The following is a 17,319-nucleotide window of genomic DNA, read 5'->3' as shown; positions in this document are numbered from 1 at the left end:
CGGCCATTGAAAGGCAATATCTGGCCATTTCCAACAACGGAAAGGCTTTCTCTCCCCTCCGCCACCAGCCTCCCTTAACGCTACGCAAGGAATAGCCGTGAGGCGTTAACGGATAGATCATGATCCGATTCCGAAAGAACCTACAAAGGATCTAAGTCAATCACCGAACGCTTCATAACTTCAGGTCTCCTGGCGCCATGAATGATCATCTCTACCCACTGGATTATGTGTATCAGTAAGCAGGAGCGCCATGCGAAGGTAGGTGTGACCTAATACAGCGCATATCTAAAAGAATTATCGATATCCTACACGAAAAATTCTTTAGCTTTACGATGAATCATGGCGGAAGCTGCACGAAGAGACACCGCAGTTAGCTGCATACGAACACAATTATTCTCGACTTAGAATATCTCTTCAAGATACATCAAGAGGCAGAACCAAGAGTGCTTGCAGCTATGCTTCTCCGATAATGGGCTCATTTTGATAATTAAAATTTGTGATATGAGCTGCTGGGAGAATGCAGCCTGGACAAGCCGGAATGGCTACGAGAGCTCACACAGATAAGCTGCATTCCACAAAGCCTTCAGACTCCCATGCAGCCATGGGCTTGTAGAGGCTGATCCGCCCACTACATTACGCTAGATAGAGTTACGAGGATACGGTTTGCATGTATGGGATCATTTATGGGTGATTCATGATCTCAATCCCGAGTTTGGTGTAGGAATAGCTGGACAGCGATAAAATACGTGGTACTGTATGTACCTAATAAAAGTCAGAGCGAGTTTTGAGTCACGTAACAGAAACTTATTACGCATGACGATAGCTTTCTAAGTGTAAAACCGATTCTAGAAGTTATTAGTGAAGCTGCGGATCTTTTGTGTTCTGTGGGGATCCTCTATGATGATCAAGAACGGCCTTCAGAAGCCAAAGTGATAAATAAACAAGTGTTTCACGGCTATGAGAGGATGTGGGACCAGAGCATGTATCAACGTTTGACACAATCAATAACCTAGGCAACATTTATACATGTCAAGGCCGGCTTACGGAAGCCAAGGTGATATACCAGCGAGCACTGCAAGGCTATGAGAAGGCATTAGGACCAGTGCATATATCAACTCTCAAAACGGTCAAAATCCTAGGCACTCTCCATGCGGACCAGGGTCGAATTGGGAGGCAGAAGCGATGAGCTAGCGAACACTACAAAGCTATATAATTGCTTAGTGCGGACGATACTCAATCTACATTAGTTGAAATCTCATACAAATGATTTTGTTCTCATTCTACAATAAAAAATTTTGACTGATTACTAGCATTAGCGTGTCCATATTTGTTATCTCACATTTCAGCCTTGCTGTTGAAATGATCTCTAAGCTCATGAAATAAACAAACCTGGATCGGTGTTGCATATGATCAATGGTTGGAAGAGCTTCACTATATTTTTTAATATGGAGAACGATAGTGGTCACTATTGTGCCATGCTGCCAATCACTTAAAGCACGTTTTCATGACGTAGCAAGCCCTCTAGGGCACATTTCTCAAAGTTAACAGTGTATAGAAGAAACTACAAGAAAACGGACAAGATGCCAAAGGGGAAGTTCCAGAGGCTTTCAATTCATCCCAGATCACTATACAGCCCTCTCTCCCACGTCTAATCTACCATGAGATCCATTGTGCATTCACCATCACCCCCGCACAAAGAAACCAAAAATGCATACAATACTCGATCCACGTCTCCAAACCAGGGCCGGTCTGGAACTCGAGGCACGGCGACGCTGCAAACCCCGGGAATCATCAGTGGCAAATGAGTCATAAGTTGTGAGTCACTGCTGCCTATACTAGTTATCATGTAGTCTTGTGATCATTAGCCATTTCTTGCCTGAGGCCTCAAGCAATGTCCTAGCGTCGTTAGCGTTCTGGAATCCATTTTGTCAGCCCCACTCTAGATGGGCCCAACAGGATCAGGACGTATATCTATGATCTTAAAGTCAAACATGATGAAATGATAATAACATTGATATCAATAGAATCTCCAATACTCGTAGTATAGCACTATATCTTTATTTCTTTCATTAATTACCTGTACGAAGAAAAATCAAGAAACAAATCTAGATCATAGTAACAAGACCCACATCTAATGGTGACGTCTTGGTCAGTGCGTCAGGCATCACAGCCTGACCTACAGAACCAGAAAGGGGGAAAGGAATGGCCAGTTGGTAGAGTAGTCTTTTTTCAATTCCAGGGCTGCTTGTCAGGGAACAAATTCCGGTGGGCATGCCCTGTCCAGATGACGCGTGCCTTGTTGCCATGGTGGGATGCATTCATGAGGGGTTGGTCCCAGCAGGGAATTGAAGACCTCGCTTCTGCTCAGAAGAACCGAAAAGAATACGGCTGTTGAATGCAACCAGCATTGTAGAGCCTTGGATAGATGGGATAATCTTTCACTGATAATAAGGGGAACCTGATTATTGGACTTCATTACGTGGAGGCTTTTGTACTGGTGTAGCAATGTCTGTAGGACCATAGGTTTAGACTTGGACTTTTGTGTCAAAGAACCACTGGGACGGTGATACTACTGTCATGAGGACTTCTACTTGATTAATGGGTACTGGTTGTAACAGTGAAGGACGTGATGCGATTCCATACCGTTACATGACGGAGCGTACGGTCGGACGCAGGGACGCGTCAGTGGATCACAAGACACACGTCGTTCTACAATACACAGGTATCTCTTTATGGATCAAAACAAAGCCAACGCGTCCTTGAAGACTACGAAAAGAAACGGAGAGGATTGGTTTAAGTAATAGATCGCAATTGAGCGTCTGTCATAAAACGGTGCACGCTAAGGCATCCGTAGAGGAAATTATTCCTTTGATGTACATAAACCACCACAAAACCGTCCCATGTTTAGGGTGAGGCAGTGGAATATCGCAGTAAAAAAAGCAAAATTCAGGAACCAACCCGGTCCCGAAACCCATTCATTCGAAAGCAGAAACCCATAGTGTATCGCCATATTCATAAAAAGAAAACCCCGTATCGCCTTCCCAGAAGAGTCAACAAGAAAAGACCATATTCAGCGCACTTAAGAGCGCTCGCCACGCAGGCGACGGGCCAACTGGATATCCTTGGACTGGATGGTGACACGCTTGGCGTGGATGGCACACAGGTTGGTGTCCTCGAAGAGAGAGACGAGGTAGGCCTCAACGGACTCCTGGAGAGCACCGATGGCAGAGGACTGGAAGCGGAGGTCGGACTTGAAGTCCTGGGCGATCTCACGGACCAGACGCTGGAAGGGGAGCTTGCGGATCAGAAGCTCAGTGGACTTCTGGTAGCGACGGATCTCACGCAGGGCGACGGTACCTGGCAAGGGATATTAGTGACTGGGAGGACAGATGATAATTTAAAGTTGGGATGAACATACCGGGCTTGTAACGGTGGGGCTTCTTGACACCTCCGGTAGAGGGGGCGGCCTTGCGAGCGGCCTTGGAGGCGAGCTGCTTACGGGGAGCCTTGCCACCAGTGGACTTACCTGTGAAAGGGAAGACAGGTTAGTAAAGATGTTGTTATGAGATAAACGCGTTCTCGCGTCCACCCTTGTCCCAAAATGGAAAGGTTGCCCTTATGAGGTGGGAACGATCGCAAGACGAAGGTGTGGACAGCGAGAGAAAGGATAGTGATGTAACAACTTACGGGCAGTCTGCTTAGTGCGAGCCATTTTTCCGACCTTGATTTGATGGAAAAAGTGGATTTATTGATGAAAGTCGGTTGTTGTCGATGGTTGTCGAATGGATGGAGAAGGAGAAGTTGGATGTGGGTGGGGGAAGAGTATTTGTAGGAAAGCAGGAAAGGGTGTGATCTGGGTGATGGGAAAACAAGCCAATCAGCGGGCGTGATTCAGATCAACCAAATATGGGCCCGGAAGTTAGTGATGGAATTCTGGGTTTGATCCGTTTGTACTGGTGGTCTCCGTCACATAATCCCGGGTAAGCGAGTGTCCCGTGATATCAGCCAATCAGCGTGCAGGATCACGGGTCTCGAATACTTCCCGCCCATTCTCTTTGATCCCGGCCACCTAGGAGATTGATTCTCTGATCTACGCGTTTCCTAGCATTCCTCATCCTGTCTACATGTTTACTGATTTTTTTCGGTTTTTGATCTACATGTTTGAAGGTGTACCGACCGAGGGATCAGGATTATGCGGCGGCATCCAGACACTCTCGGCTGAGAGGGGCCCGGTAGATCACGCCTGCCGGATCGGATCCTCAACGCTGATTGGCTGATCCGCCCACTAGCGTGTGATTTCCCAGTCCCCGCGTCCTCACTGTTCTCTGATACAAATATCTCCTGCCCCAGCTCCATCCGCTTCCTCCCATTCTCGACAACTCCAACCAACTACTTCGGTTTTTTTCTTCTCCCAACAAAAACCCCACTTTTTAATACATTCATCATGTCTGGTCGTAAGTCTTTACAACCTTAACCTTCTTTTCCCTTCTGGGGAATCAAATCTCAACCAAGACGCGTCTTGCTAACGCGTTCAACAGGTGGAAAGGGTGGCAAGGGTCTCGGCAAGGGTGGCGCCAAGCGTCACCGCAAGATTTTGCGCGACAACATCCAGGGTATCACTAAGCCCGCTATCCGCCGTCTCGCTCGCCGTGGTGGTGTCAAGCGTATCTCCGCTATGATCTACGAGGAGACCCGTGGTGTCCTCAAGACCTTCCTCGAGGGTGTCATCCGTGATGCCGTCACCTACACTGAGCACGCCAAGCGCAAGACCGTCACTTCTCTTGACGTTGTCTACGCTCTCAAGCGCCAGGGCCGTAAGTTTCACCGCGTTCTTTCTCTCTTTCAACGCGTCTCTAACATGTCTCCAGGTACCCTCTACGGTTTCGGTGGCTAAGCGTATCATGTCTTTTCTCTTTTCCGGGTTGTTACAAACGGTATGATGGGACGTTGGGGTGTTCTCTGATTTTTCTTATCGACATGGGTCTCTGGGTTTGAATTTTTTTTACAACGACTACCACTTTTCGCGTCCACTATGGGTCTGCTAGTGTTCGCTTCTGAGCTTTCCTGTATCATAGCGGCCTCATCATATGGCTGGCACCACTTAGATGGTGGGATTCACACTCCTTCGTGAGGTGATCCGATACGAATACAATTAACTTGAAACTCAATCATCTTCTTCGTAAATCCATTCGTCTGTATTAAAGTCGATCTGTCGTCCGTGGTATTGCGTGTTTGTTGGCTGTAACGCGTTCCCGTGTTATTTTCCTGCGTGTCCGCAATGAGCATGCGTCTTCGTGTCAATTCGCTGCACTTGTTCATCGCGTCTCATCTCATCTTTCAAAGTTCTTCGGGGCAAGAGTCTTGAATTTCTCGTGTTGTATGTAGTTGGTATACTTAGAACATGTGTAACATAATTTTCTGATTCCCCTTCGATCGTAACTCCTGTCAAGCAGTCTTTGTAGTCCATAAGTCCACGTTCTCTGTTCGACATGCTCCATGTCTGTCACCTCGAAGCTTGTGTACTTGTCAATCATGTTAGATTAAGAGATTAAGAACTTTGTATGCTTACATATTTTTAATGTCATCACATTGTTTGCAAATTTTAATCCCAAGTTTAATAATTGCCCGTTTCGGTAATGCTAAGTACGGGTTATGTTGGGGATGTGGTGTGTATATGTAGAAGATATATATTGTACAAGCATCAAATTAACCACACAAAAACCCACCAATGATCCATGGATAATGTTGGTAAATTGATACCAAAAAAAACCTTATATTTTAACGGAGCTCAGATACCTCACAAATCAACCTCATTCTAAATAAAAACCGTAGTTGCGACCTAGAAAATTAAAATGCATCAGCAGATGACAATTTTGAACCACCCTGGGACCCACAGTTGAACCTCCCATTTGGGAAGTTGAACCCCCAAATTAGGAAGCTCGATCCAACAGACCAATCAGAGCCACCAGAGTCCGCACCTCCTCAGTGCCACTACATACAAAGCAGGGACTCGAAGACTTATTCGTCCGAGTGAGATTCGACGAGGAACGCCCTGGTATAATTATTACAATTTTTCTTTCACCTAGGAATAGACGGGGGATCGCAAGATCGTGCTCGCTGGTTGCTGTTGCTGCCTCGAGCATTAACAAGGCAACCGATGCCAGACTCACTGCAAGTGGGAACATGCAACAGTGTCATATTCCTCATTAACCCCGTTACTCTAGATTCCACTGTCACGAGACCGGAAGAATAACTGAGAGAATTACTTGTCTACGGGTTGCACATAGGTAGACGCCACGGGTTGATGCTGGCAAAGAAGCCTGATTATTAGACTCATTCAAACGGCACAGGATGGCAGTAGGGACCCAGGAGAGCGAAACACGCAGGATAGTATTTGAAATTCCGAGTTGAAGTTACTACATACGACCATAGGGTGTGGAGAACAGGGCTTCCCGTCCGCTCAGCCGTACTTAAGCCACACGCCGGTTAGTTAGTAGTATGGTGGGTGACCACATGCGAATCCTAACTGTTGTATGTTTTTATTTTTGATTTCCTTTTATCATTCAGTCGCCGTCAACTCCAAGTCATGTCTTAGCCAATCGCAATTACAACACCATAGAGCAGAAAAAGTAAGTTTTTGAGCTGGCCAGCTTTCCACACATGGACGAATGGAGGAGCGGCATGAGACACAACCATAGATCATATTGTTCTAGGGAGTTGTTAAATTCATACCAAAGGCCACTCCAAACCCCAGTCTACCCTTGCCTAAGTGGGTCTTTCCCAATTTTGAGGCCGCTCAGACTCGACCCTGGTCACTACGTGACTGCTCAGCTAGGTCTGTGATCCTGGATTAATTCTCCGACATGTCGGGAGATGTTGCTCCAGGTTATCTCTTTAGCTTGAATCCTTGGCGATTGATCTAGGGCATCCGTGGAAGCGGGAGTGGACCTCGTGGAAATGGGTCGGGATTGTCTTTTGGGAACAGGCGAGGTGGAAAGCTACCGTCCTCGCTTGTGGGGGCAACCAGTGCTACACTACGATTGCGGATGACTTCAAGTTAGTTGATTCCCCGGTTAAAGGAATAATCAAGACGAGAGAAGATAAATCATACCCAGACTAAGCAGTTATCTCTGAAACACGCTCCATGTGAGCAAAATATGCCCGAGTGCGGAGCATCGTCATCTTACTACCCCACAATCTCAACCATATCACAACCCGCAACCCCAGCAGACAGGAAGACGCCAATAAAGGTGACATAGCCCTCATAAGTAATCTCTAAAATAGTAGGACTAAAGAGCAGCTGCTTCTCAGTTATCGAAACAATCGCGAGCTTCGCGATATAGTCAGTAATGTGGACAGCCCAAGAAAGCTGGTAAGTATTGTTACCAGCAGAGCTGTACCAAGTATGCTCCACATCAGGAGTCACAGACACATGGGTGAGAGTCAAAGCTCCGGTTCGCTCACGGATTGTCGCCGTGCGTTCTTCTGAATAATCAGCCGCGCCATCGCACGCCCCAATACTGAACTCGAACCCACCGTGCATGTGCAAATGGCTTCAGGTCCAGCTGTTGTAAGGGCAATTGCTACCCCATTGTCGATCGTACCAGGTCAGCGAATGCCGAGTGTCAATTTGAATCGTCTGGTCTTTGAGTTCTAAGGTGCCATAAGTGCTACAGGCGGGAAAACTTCACCCATAGGCTTTGCCATCGTCGTGAAAGATGACATGATGGCCCCCGCTGAAGAGCAGCAGGGTCGTGAGATGGTAGACAAAGTCGAAAGTCACACCTCCGTGGGCACTGTGGGTGCGCATAGTACCGAGGTTATCATCGGAGATACATTCCAAGTCACTTTCACCGACGCCGATGACAAGCCGAGACGGGGCAGATGGAGGATATGATCCGTCACCAAACTGCACGAAGGACTGATTCCCCAGGCTGCTCAGGTCCAATACGGATGCACAATAAAAGTCTTGCGTTCCGTAAGGGTTCACATACTGGGAGGTCACGAAGAGTTTGTGGATAGTTTTTTTCCGGTTATGAGGGAGCCAGTCCACCAGGAGCCGTGCTTATTGGTGAACTGGGAGGCTGCGAGGTTTTGAACAGAGGAAAGCCGGTTGGATACCTGGAGCTTGATTAGGAAACTCGGCGTCTGAAGTCTCGTCGATGTGTCATAGAGCCTACCTGGATAATTTGTTGAGTATTCGGGTTCAAAAAGAAACACAGCAGCAGCACCTGCTGCCAATGCCAGGACACCCAGCGAAAAAAAGATGGCAGATCTCATAACGCAGAGGACTTCAACAGAGTTGAGGGTAAAGAGAAGCAGAAAATTACGAGCCTCAATTGAGCTCGAGGATTAAAGGATGAAAATGTGAGTGAACACGAGTGAGCATTGAGTGAAAACACCCGAGGGACAAGCAACCGACGGATATCAGCAGGTCATGGGAAAATAAAGCTCAAACCTAATCTCAATTGTGATATATGTGCTGGTAACACAACATCAGGGGTATAAAGTGAGCCGAGCAAGAAGTAATCAATCCTGGCGCGATTCTCGCAAAACCTCAATGGCCTTTGCGGTATCAACCACCTCATCCACTGTCGCTGCAGGGCCGCCCCATCGTACAAAACCTCTCTCATCGACAGCCCAATACCCACTGGACTGCCATCTGCTACCACTCTCTGTTGGCCGATTCCAGATACCCTTCTCCTGTCCCATCTTAAAGACTGCCAACATCCCCGATGGACTGAGTACATGGCCCCAGGGAACAACTCCCAGCCCCCACTTTGCATAAATTTCACGGTCGGCATCAACGATAATAGTGACAGAACCGGCACCACCAACGGCACTCAGCCACTTCTCAGTTGACTGCTGATCACTATGAGATATAGCGACAAAGTTGATATCGGGGTGCTGGGCAGCCGCGGTGCGCATTTCAAGGAGCGCTACTTCAGCGACTTTATATGGGGGATGGATCAGTTAAGATCCTTTCCAGGAACGAGTGTCTGCAATTCACCGACCTGGACACCCGCAATGTCGGAGGAATGCCAATAAGGTTGGGTTTCCATTATCAGCGGGAAATGCCAAACGCGGAGAAGATGGTGCTTTACCGCCAATTTGCGGTGGATGAGAGGTTTGCATATACGAGGGAGAATACCACGATGCAAGCTCCTGAGACAAAGTCATGTTGTGTGAGTTTGGAAAACCTTATGTTGATCAAAGGCTGATGGCTACGTTGGACTTTGGTAGCATCGGATCGCCGGTCAGTGCACGTCCAGCTGTCACGTGATTGTATTGTACAGCCACAGGTTATCATGGTGCCTTGGAGATTGCATGCTTTTTTTCAGCTGCTAAAGCTACTGCAGCAAGCACGCGACACAAAACTGCAATGCGGACGAAGGCAGCAGAATTATGAGCAGTTTGGAGATACGTCTTTGACCAGTAAGTGGCCTTGGTATTCGGCTGATCCCCTGTGGCTTCCAGGTGGATACTGTATCTTTGGTGCCACCCTCCCCCACGCAAATCTTATCTTGAGTGCTACGTCCAACAACGGAAGCTCCAGATGATATGCATATGTATTATGTCTTGTTTTGAGAAATCTGATTTACATGTGAAATGTGATTCATCGACTGTATATAACGGAAATGAACAAACTGACCATGACAGCGATACCAGCAATACAAAACCGGTAGAACTCCGCTGGTAATGAACATGAACCCCTGAAATGACCAGTACTGTAACTGTCAGATTGCATGAGTGGAGGGCACGGTTACGCATATCACCAAGACGTGTCTCAGATCAAATGGAATGTGGGATCCCACGGCGCCACCACGAGGGAAACAAAGCCAACCACCCTATCAGAGACAAGCGATCGTCTCGCGCAACCCAGCACCTCCAGATACTGGGTTTGATTGGGCTGAACAGGGTTTAGACTCAGCTCAGGTATGTTACGAAAATCTTGAGGACACGCAACCCGGCTCTAGACTCCATCGAATCATGTAAATTGCTTTTGAGCTATGTATCAGGAATGAATGTCAAGGCCCAGACACCTTAAGCGAGGAAATGGACTTTCCTCATTTGTTAAACAGGCTGGATTTCTAAACGAGTCATCGATCTAGGCTATGCAGAGACATGGTCTACAAAATACCCCGTAGGCAGCCGCATGAGCATTCGGGATCCCTTGCGTGTCTTACAGGTGTCATGTTGACTGTGCAGAACCTTCTGGTTCACCGAGAATGAGTTTGTCATCTAAAAATATCATGTACATTATTTATCCGTGAGTCAAAACTCGAAGTATAGATCACCATATCGGGATAAGTCGGGAATGTGCAGGGTCTGTGAAACGGGCAAGATACAGTGTAGTAAAATGTTAGATGCTGACACCAGCGTCTAAACTACAGCAATGTTGGGAAGTACGCTCAATAATAATATTATTATGAATAGTAATCAAGATGCAACTCTCAGGGAGAAAATTCATCCAATGCAACGCGGAGAATCCCGGTGCCGAGTTGCCGGAGAACGCTAGAAGGATTCCAGAAGCTCGTGGCTTCCCTGCAGCGATACACAATACCACTAGCGCCTTTACACGGCGTTTCCGCACATACCATCGTTGTGGCTGTGCCCTGCAGTAGCCCACCAGCCAATCAATTCCATTGAAAATCTCTTCTGCATTAGCCTGTTGCTATTTTCCAATCGCCAAACCCTCGCAGGGCTGGACTCGGTGCCGTCCTCCGTTTTGAATAAGGTGCTGACAAGTTAAAAATTTTTTCGTCCTTCGTGGCAGACAGAAAATTTCTGCACCCTGTAGGGACCCATCCCAGCTTGACACACGAGCTGATGGCGCATACCGGGTATACGTGGTGCCTTGCGTGTTTGCGGAATTGTGGAATCTCGTATTGTCTGATATACTTCGTATATTTTAAAAAAACCCATAGGGCAACTGCGTGGTGGGCCAACCGTCTAGATCTCGCCACTTTCCCCAGACAAGGGCCACGTTTTCTGTCTCGGATCCAAGAATAAATCATCCGGTTGCCGAAAATGCCAAGAGGAATGTACATAGTCGTGTTCGCTATCTGAAATTCTGGACTCTCGTTTCTCTGGTCCAGACTGTTCGGTAGACACGGCACCCCGGACCCGCGTCTCTCGGTCGGGTCAGCACTAAACTACTAATGCCGACCGAAGGTTTTTTTTTTGTAGAATCTAGACAAGGAAAAGCAACGGAATCGGGCACCGGATCCAAGCTAGTTGTGTGAAAAATCATCCTGAGTCACCTGGTGTTATTCGGCCGTTAGGTGTTCGCGCTTGGGGAGATATCTCCGGTCGGGACGCGGCACCCACTACACTCGGGCCCTCCCCCGGAGGTCGCCCGTCCGATCTGATATTGCTTGGATTTTGCTGCATGCCACTAAGACAAACAGCCGGTTTCCCCTTGTCTCGGTACTACCATACCACGCTATTATAGCCAGTATTTTATGCACATGGGTCCGCATGATTTACTATCATTCGGGAGTCACCCGAGCAGGGATTAGAGAAAGAATTTTCCTTCGAAACTAGGCTATACTCTGAGTCAGTGTATTGGTAATTGGAGTCATCAATGAATAATTCATTCTTTATGCTCGATTTGGAATTTCCGATCGCTATTGGTGTCATGTGAGCATGAACTGGAGACTCGACTCGCGCTATCAGGCCACGGGCCATGTGACCCCCAAACCGTGGTTTCTAGGAAGTGTAGCCGAAGCGATGGTCTTACCTTACACTGCTTCGAACGAGGCTCCTACGGCCGAGTTCCTCGCGGAGTCAGCTGACCATCCAAGCACCAGCTGACACCGTACCTCGCATATGGATTCCTGAATGGGGCTATTCGGGTTTGGTTGAAACCGACTCTTGTTGACAGTATACACCAGCCTATACAGGAAAGAGGTATCAAAATTCAATCTACCTTCCTAGATAGGTCTAGGCAGCGTAAGCTCAGCATAAATTTAAGATATTATCATCATTTTACCCCAGAAATGTAGACGCCCAACCCAGGGAACTGCGTCTGTGGCGCAGCAGTGGCTTACAAGAATGCGAGGCCTCGGCATTATTCATCAAACGGGTAGTACGGCAGCCACTAACTAACTCGATCAGGTCACGCGGAAAAAATCTCAAGGGGTGTGGCTCAGCCCTGTCGAATAGGGTCCTAAAATTGGAGTTTTCCATCGCCTATTCGGTACTAGTTTGTAGATTGGCTCGGTCTGCAGGAATCTTTCCCATTTCTAAGCGAAGCTGCATGGATTGAGAAATTAGCAGTTTCTAGGTAATTCTCGAATTTTGATATTTTGATTATGACTCTTTTCGGGGATACCGGGATCATGCAGGCAGAAATATTCTAGCATTTAACGGATTAATTTATCTTGATTTCTTTTTTGGGCTTTGGAGGTTATATGTCCAATCCAATCAAAGAAGGATTTGATGCCTGATTACTTCTTCAGGTATGATTTTCTATGTTGATTAACGTAAGTGGAGTTTGTGGCTGCTTCAGAAAGCCCACTCAAACCGGAGACTGTAAGAGAAACTGTAAGGGGGAGAAAGAAAATCGCAACAAAAAAGGAAAAAAGGCCAAAAAACCAGAAATGGCCAAAAAACCCAGAATCGAAAAATCAGGAAAAATCCCCAAACAGGAAATCGTCTGTGAAATAAATCCTATTCTCATGCACAGACAGTTCTCCGGCAGATCAGTGGATCCGACAACCCCCGGTAGGACAAGTCCGCGGTACATTCTAGGGTATTTCAGGCTGGGTAATCTTTTCGTACGAGATAAACCGCTATCGCCCGAATAGGATGGATTACCGCCGATCGAGCCGTCACCGTACCGAAATGTTGCGGAATGACCGATAACGCAAGTGTACAGGTTCTCCACCATGCCAGCCCATTGGGTCTCCCTAGCGGCCCCGATTTAGGTGAACGTCATGGTACTTGTATGTGGACGATGCGGCCCTTTAACTTCTTAAGCCCAGCTCTTTCCCTTCCTCCGTCTTTGATCTTCCTCCCATTACTCATACACCCACACATTGCTTATATTTTCGAGATTACTCTTCCTTTATAATATCCAATGTAAGTTTGACTCATCCTTCCGAGTCATTCCAGTCCCAGACTTTCTAACCTTTCCAATACCAGACTTTGCCATATTAAGGTTCACTCGGTTCCATCTACATACAATCACGAGCCGCTCTCGACGTTTCCAGACTCTTCGCATTATTCTCTCTGCCCAAAGAACCTGGTCATCAGAACCAAAGCACCAACCGATCGGCCTTTCCCAAGGATCTCTCGGACCTTAAGCCGTCGGAATTCCAAATATAAAAGCTCGCCATCCCCGGTGGCGAACACCTCCCACCCCATCTCCACTCTCTGACGTCCTATACGTGATAACATAATGTTTATGTATCCACGTAAGGGTCTCATCACCGATCCATACAACCAAGAGGACATCATCATACAAGACGATCAGTTCCCACCTGACTTCGCCGAGAACTCCCAGCAGTACCAACAATCATATTTGCAACCACCTTTTCAGTACCAACCGAACCAATTCGCCTCTCCGCCGTCTTCCGCGCCTTCCTCACCCACTTTCTCTTCGCCGACCTTCTCCATTACTCACCCTCCCCAGGCGGTCGACTGCCAGTCTTACGGGGCTCCTTCGATGACCCCGGCTTCTTCCTACAACCCGTCTTTGGACATTCAGAGTTCCGCCTCGCCATCATCACAGCAATATCTGTCGCAATATCCTCAATATTATTCGCCTATGTTGGCCCAACCGCCTATTGCTCCCAGCAACCAAGCTTGGGATGGCAACTTGCAGCTGTTGAGCCCCGCTCGTATTCCCTCTTACCCTCAGAAGGCCTCGCCCAGCTCGACCTCATCACGATCTGCGCCCAACACTCAACATCGCCGATCAGACAGCTCTAACAAGCCTCTCCCTACACCGGTGCAGACTCCCCTCCAGAATTCCTTCTTGGCGCCAGCCTTCCAAAACTACGACCCATTGATCAACGATGGTAGCAGTGTGGAAGCTGAGTCTGCAATGAGAAGGGCGATTATCGAGCAACAATATAAGCACCAACAATCCCCTCCTCAGCACCAGCAGGGCGAGTACTCGCATTCCTTGGCTCCCTCAGTTTCCACCGTGAGCCAGAATTCGCCAGTCACCCCGCAGACTACGCTTGACGAGCTTGAGGACGCATCCAAGTCGATGACCAATGGTGAGACCCGATTTCCTGAACATGACCGGTGGATGGACCAGTACTTACATAGCGACGTATTTCCAGAATACGCCAATGGTAACTCTGGCATGCCCATTGGTGTTCCGAAGCTCAATCGCACTATTTCCGATATCTACCAGGACGAGCTTTACAACCCAGCCATGATGGCCGCTCCTCAGATGTCCAAGCCGATGGGCCAGAATCTCATGGCCCCTCGCAATGTCATCGCCGACCGATTGCAGGCCGCTAACCAGGGTCACATGTCTGCCCGCTCTCAATCTCCAGTTTCTGGCATGATTAAGCGCGAAAGATCACCTTTCCGCCAAAATTCTCCGTTCACATCCGATATGAACGCCTCTGGTCTGCAACCCCAAATGGCTACGAGTGTTCCTATGTCTCAGAATGGCATGTCCATGGCTTCTACCATGAGTCAAGGCGATCTCAAAACTATGTCCCCCAAGGATGCGGTCCTGGACTTCAATGAGAACGATGATGCTGCTATGGCTCCCTTGTTCCCTCCGCAACAGGGCGACTTCAACCTGGGCGACGCTCTTGGATTGCGCCGTGAGAGTTCTGGATCATCGCTCCAGCCCGCTTTGACTATGGATGCTTTCCCTTCGCAATACGCTCCGGTCTCGCAAGCACCCTTTTCTTTTACCCAGCAAAGCCAGCCCCCGCAGACCTACCTCCAGCAGCCGAAGCTCATTTCCACCCTCCCCCGAGTGGACTCTAACGGCAGCGATCTACACTCTTCTGCGGAGATGACCCCGCAAGCTCACGCCAAGCCAATTTCCCGGCCCACTAACACGAACTCGGATGCGGGCACCTACACCTGTACCTACCATGGCTGTACCCTTCGGTTTGAGTCGCCTGCTAAGCTCCAGCGACACAAGCGGGAGGCGCATCGACAGACATCTCCTGGGGGTCATCTGATTACTCGGGACACCTCGCTACGCAATTCCCAGGCCGGCCCGCACAAGTGCGAGCGTCTCAACCCATCTACGGGCAAACCATGCAACTCTGTTTTCTCCCGACCTTACGATCTGACTCGTCATGAGGATACGATCCACAATGCACGCAAGCTCAAGGTGCGGTGCCACTTGTGCACCGAAGAGAAGACCTTCAGTCGCAACGACGCTCTCACCCGACACATGCGCGTGGTGCACCCTGAAGTTGATTGGCCTGGCAAACAGCGTCGCAGGGGAAGAGACTGAATGATCCGAAGAGGGATGGGATTATCATCATGATGACGAAAAAACAATCCCTTTGATCCTTATTTCTTACGATTGACATATGACGTCACCTCCATCCCGATCCAGAATGCGGACCCACACATCGTCCCAGATCGTCGGTGCCTTCTTCCAGTTCGGGTCTGCGGACTGCTGATTGTTGCGGCCTTGTGGCCTGAAACCCTGGGGCCACTGACGTCATTATCCAGTTGTGTCCTCCACCGTTCGGGCTGACGTCGACTATACGTCGACGATCGAATCACCATAACACAGAATGACGCACCCCACTCTCCTGTGGATGGCTTCTTCCCATACCCCCCTGCCTCGCCTGACGTGTGCGGGTATCTTGGCACCTCACCGATCCATGTTCGCACATTCTCTCCAAAAAGAAAAAAGAATTTCCAGCATGTATCAGTGTGTATAGGCCTGTTTTGTGGGTTTTCTTCGCTTGCAGCTTTTTCATGTCTCTTACGATTCTGTATTATTATTACTTCTCATTGTTTTATGATCTCACGCGATGATGTCTTGCATGCAATTGTCCTTCGCATTGGCTGGTGCTTCTTCTATTTTGCGGTTTTGTATACTAAAAAGGGTCCGTATATGCTTGGCTTTTTTTGGTTTGTTCCATATGGAAAAAAATGTGTACATTATGGGAATCGGGATTGTATAGTTTTTGATAGATAATATTGAACGTCAAACTGATTCTTTCCAATGGATCCCGTCTAAGGTTAACTTGTAAACTTATCTAATGTGCAGGGAACACCTCGCATCTATAAACCCAGCTAAGGTACTTTTGAACTTTCACCAGAACCCACTAGCCCCACCTTCAGCTTTAATCCACAGGACTTGAAACATCGGCTGTCTGCACAGATCACCAACCCAGCTACAGTAGCCGCCCGCGGCCTGCGGAACAAAAAGACAAAATAAGCCTTGTTCCAATAGCAATGCTTATCGAATCCCTTAAGTCCAGTATTAATGCAGGGTAAGCTTCGACCCTTGTAGACAAGAAACAGAAACAGGAAAAGGGAAAAACAATTCCCTAAATGAAGTTTCCAGTAACTCCGTACTCCGTACGTGGTTAGTAAATGGCCCCGAGCATAACCAATAGTTGTATTTCCTTTTTCTCGACCCCATTTATCACGTATCCTTACCCTAAACCTACTAGGGGAAATGGGTACAGGAATTGCTCTTCGTGAGGGGTAATCCTCTCCGCAGATGGAATACGATCGGATCGTTTCTCGTAGCCGGAATTTGGCCCCTTTACTTTATTGCGGAATACGATCGAGTCCTCTGCTATGCACTCAATTTCAACTTTATCTGTGTTTACCTGTCTGTGGGACATCCTAATCTGGGATGCAAAGATGTCCATTCGAAGGCTAAGTTTCGTATTTTGTATATTCGACATAACGGCCAGGAGGTCCATGAGTCCATGGGTGTACATACATAGAACATGTCCTCAGTACATACGAGACTGGCCCCGATGCTGATCAACATGACGCGAATCCAAACATGAATCATGTGTTATTGGAATAACAATATAGATTAATCAAATATTGAGAAATAATTAATCTATCCTCGGACTGCTAAATGTAGGAATATACAAATCCAAGCTCCATTACGCCATCCGATTGGCACTCATCGACAAGGGAATTCAATTTTCATACGAATCCCATCCACTCAAAAACGAAAGGCCCATCGCCTATCGCAATCCAATCCAACCAAAAAGGGCGGCGATTTCAATCCCAAAGTACACGTAGCTGTACATCGAAAGTGGAGAAACAGAGACCACAGAAAGGGTCACGAATCCACATCCCGACTCCTTTCTCCATATCTAGCAAGCAATAGAAGATTAATGAAGA

The 17,319-nt window shown here is 47.9% G+C and overlaps 5 protein-coding genes across 5 annotated transcripts; 2 read left to right on the top strand and 3 right to left on the bottom strand.

The window, feature by feature from the left end:
* Window positions 1–3,064: 3,064 nt before the first annotated feature.
* hhtA (histone H3) lies at window positions 3,065–3,771 on the bottom strand. Its single transcript, XM_057112807.1, has 3 exons — window positions 3,688–3,771; window positions 3,419–3,526; window positions 3,065–3,357 (listed from the first exon to the last, which is right to left on the bottom strand). The coding sequence occupies exons 1-3, from the start codon at window positions 3,710–3,712 to the stop codon at window positions 3,080–3,082; spliced, it is 411 nt and encodes a 136-aa protein (XP_056977544.1). The 5' UTR covers window positions 3,713–3,771; the 3' UTR covers window positions 3,065–3,079.
* A 668-nt stretch (window positions 3,772–4,439) lies between these two features.
* Window positions 4,440–5,130, top strand: N7484_002386 (histone H4). Its single transcript, XM_057112806.1, has 3 exons — window positions 4,440–4,454; window positions 4,539–4,814; window positions 4,869–5,130. The coding sequence occupies exons 1-3, from the start codon at window positions 4,445–4,447 to the stop codon at window positions 4,892–4,894; spliced, it is 312 nt and encodes a 103-aa protein (XP_056977543.1). The 5' UTR covers window positions 4,440–4,444; the 3' UTR covers window positions 4,895–5,130.
* A 2,056-nt stretch (window positions 5,131–7,186) lies between these two features.
* On the bottom strand, window positions 7,187–7,543 carry N7484_002385 (uncharacterized protein; the record flags this gene model as incomplete). The annotated part of the gene is made up of 1 exon (XM_057112805.1): window positions 7,187–7,543. One exon carries the CDS (start codon window positions 7,541–7,543, stop codon window positions 7,187–7,189), a length of 357 nt encoding a protein of 118 aa, XP_056977542.1.
* Window positions 7,544–8,529: 986 nt separating this feature from the next.
* On the bottom strand, window positions 8,530–9,180 carry N7484_002384 (uncharacterized protein; the record flags this gene model as incomplete). The annotated part of the gene is made up of 2 exons (XM_057112804.1): window positions 8,530–8,951; window positions 9,015–9,180. The coding sequence occupies 2 exons, from the start codon at window positions 9,178–9,180 to the stop codon at window positions 8,530–8,532; spliced, it is 588 nt and encodes a 195-aa protein (XP_056977541.1).
* A 4,225-nt stretch (window positions 9,181–13,405) lies between these two features.
* N7484_002383 (stress-regulated transcription factor RPN4) lies at window positions 13,406–15,445 on the top strand (the record flags this gene model as incomplete). Its single annotated transcript, XM_057112803.1, has 2 exons — window positions 13,406–14,231; window positions 14,298–15,445. The coding sequence occupies 2 exons, from the start codon at window positions 13,406–13,408 to the stop codon at window positions 15,443–15,445; spliced, it is 1,974 nt and encodes a 657-aa protein (XP_056977540.1).
* Between the last annotated feature and the right edge of the window lie 1,874 nt (window positions 15,446–17,319).

This window comes from Penicillium longicatenatum (genome assembly GCF_028827895.1).
Source record: "Penicillium longicatenatum strain IBT 33135 chromosome Unknown contig_1_segment0_segment0, whole genome shotgun sequence".
Lineage (NCBI taxonomy): Eukaryota > Fungi > Ascomycota > Eurotiomycetes > Eurotiales > Aspergillaceae > Penicillium > Penicillium longicatenatum.
This window is presented reverse-complemented; position numbering and strand designations above follow the sequence as displayed.

What these genes read in the sequence shown, in the direction of transcription:
- hhtA (XM_057112807.1), bottom strand. Translation starts at nt 3,712, where the DNA reads ATGGCTCGCACTAAGCAGACTGCCC. An exon ending in TCGCACTAAGCAGACTGCCC is followed by an intron (nt 3,527 to 3,687) that starts GTAAGTTGTTAC and finishes TCCCTTTCACAG; the next exon opens with GTAAGTCCACTGGTGGCAAG. An exon ending in GCCCCACCGTTACAAGCCCG is followed by an intron (nt 3,358 to 3,418) that starts GTATGTTCATCC and finishes ATCCCTTGCCAG; the next exon opens with GTACCGTCGCCCTGCGTGAG.
- N7484_002386 (XM_057112806.1), top strand. An exon ending in CGCTCTCAAGCGCCAGGGCC is followed by an intron (nt 4,815 to 4,868) that starts GTAAGTTTCACC and finishes ACATGTCTCCAG; the next exon opens with GTACCCTCTACGGTTTCGGT.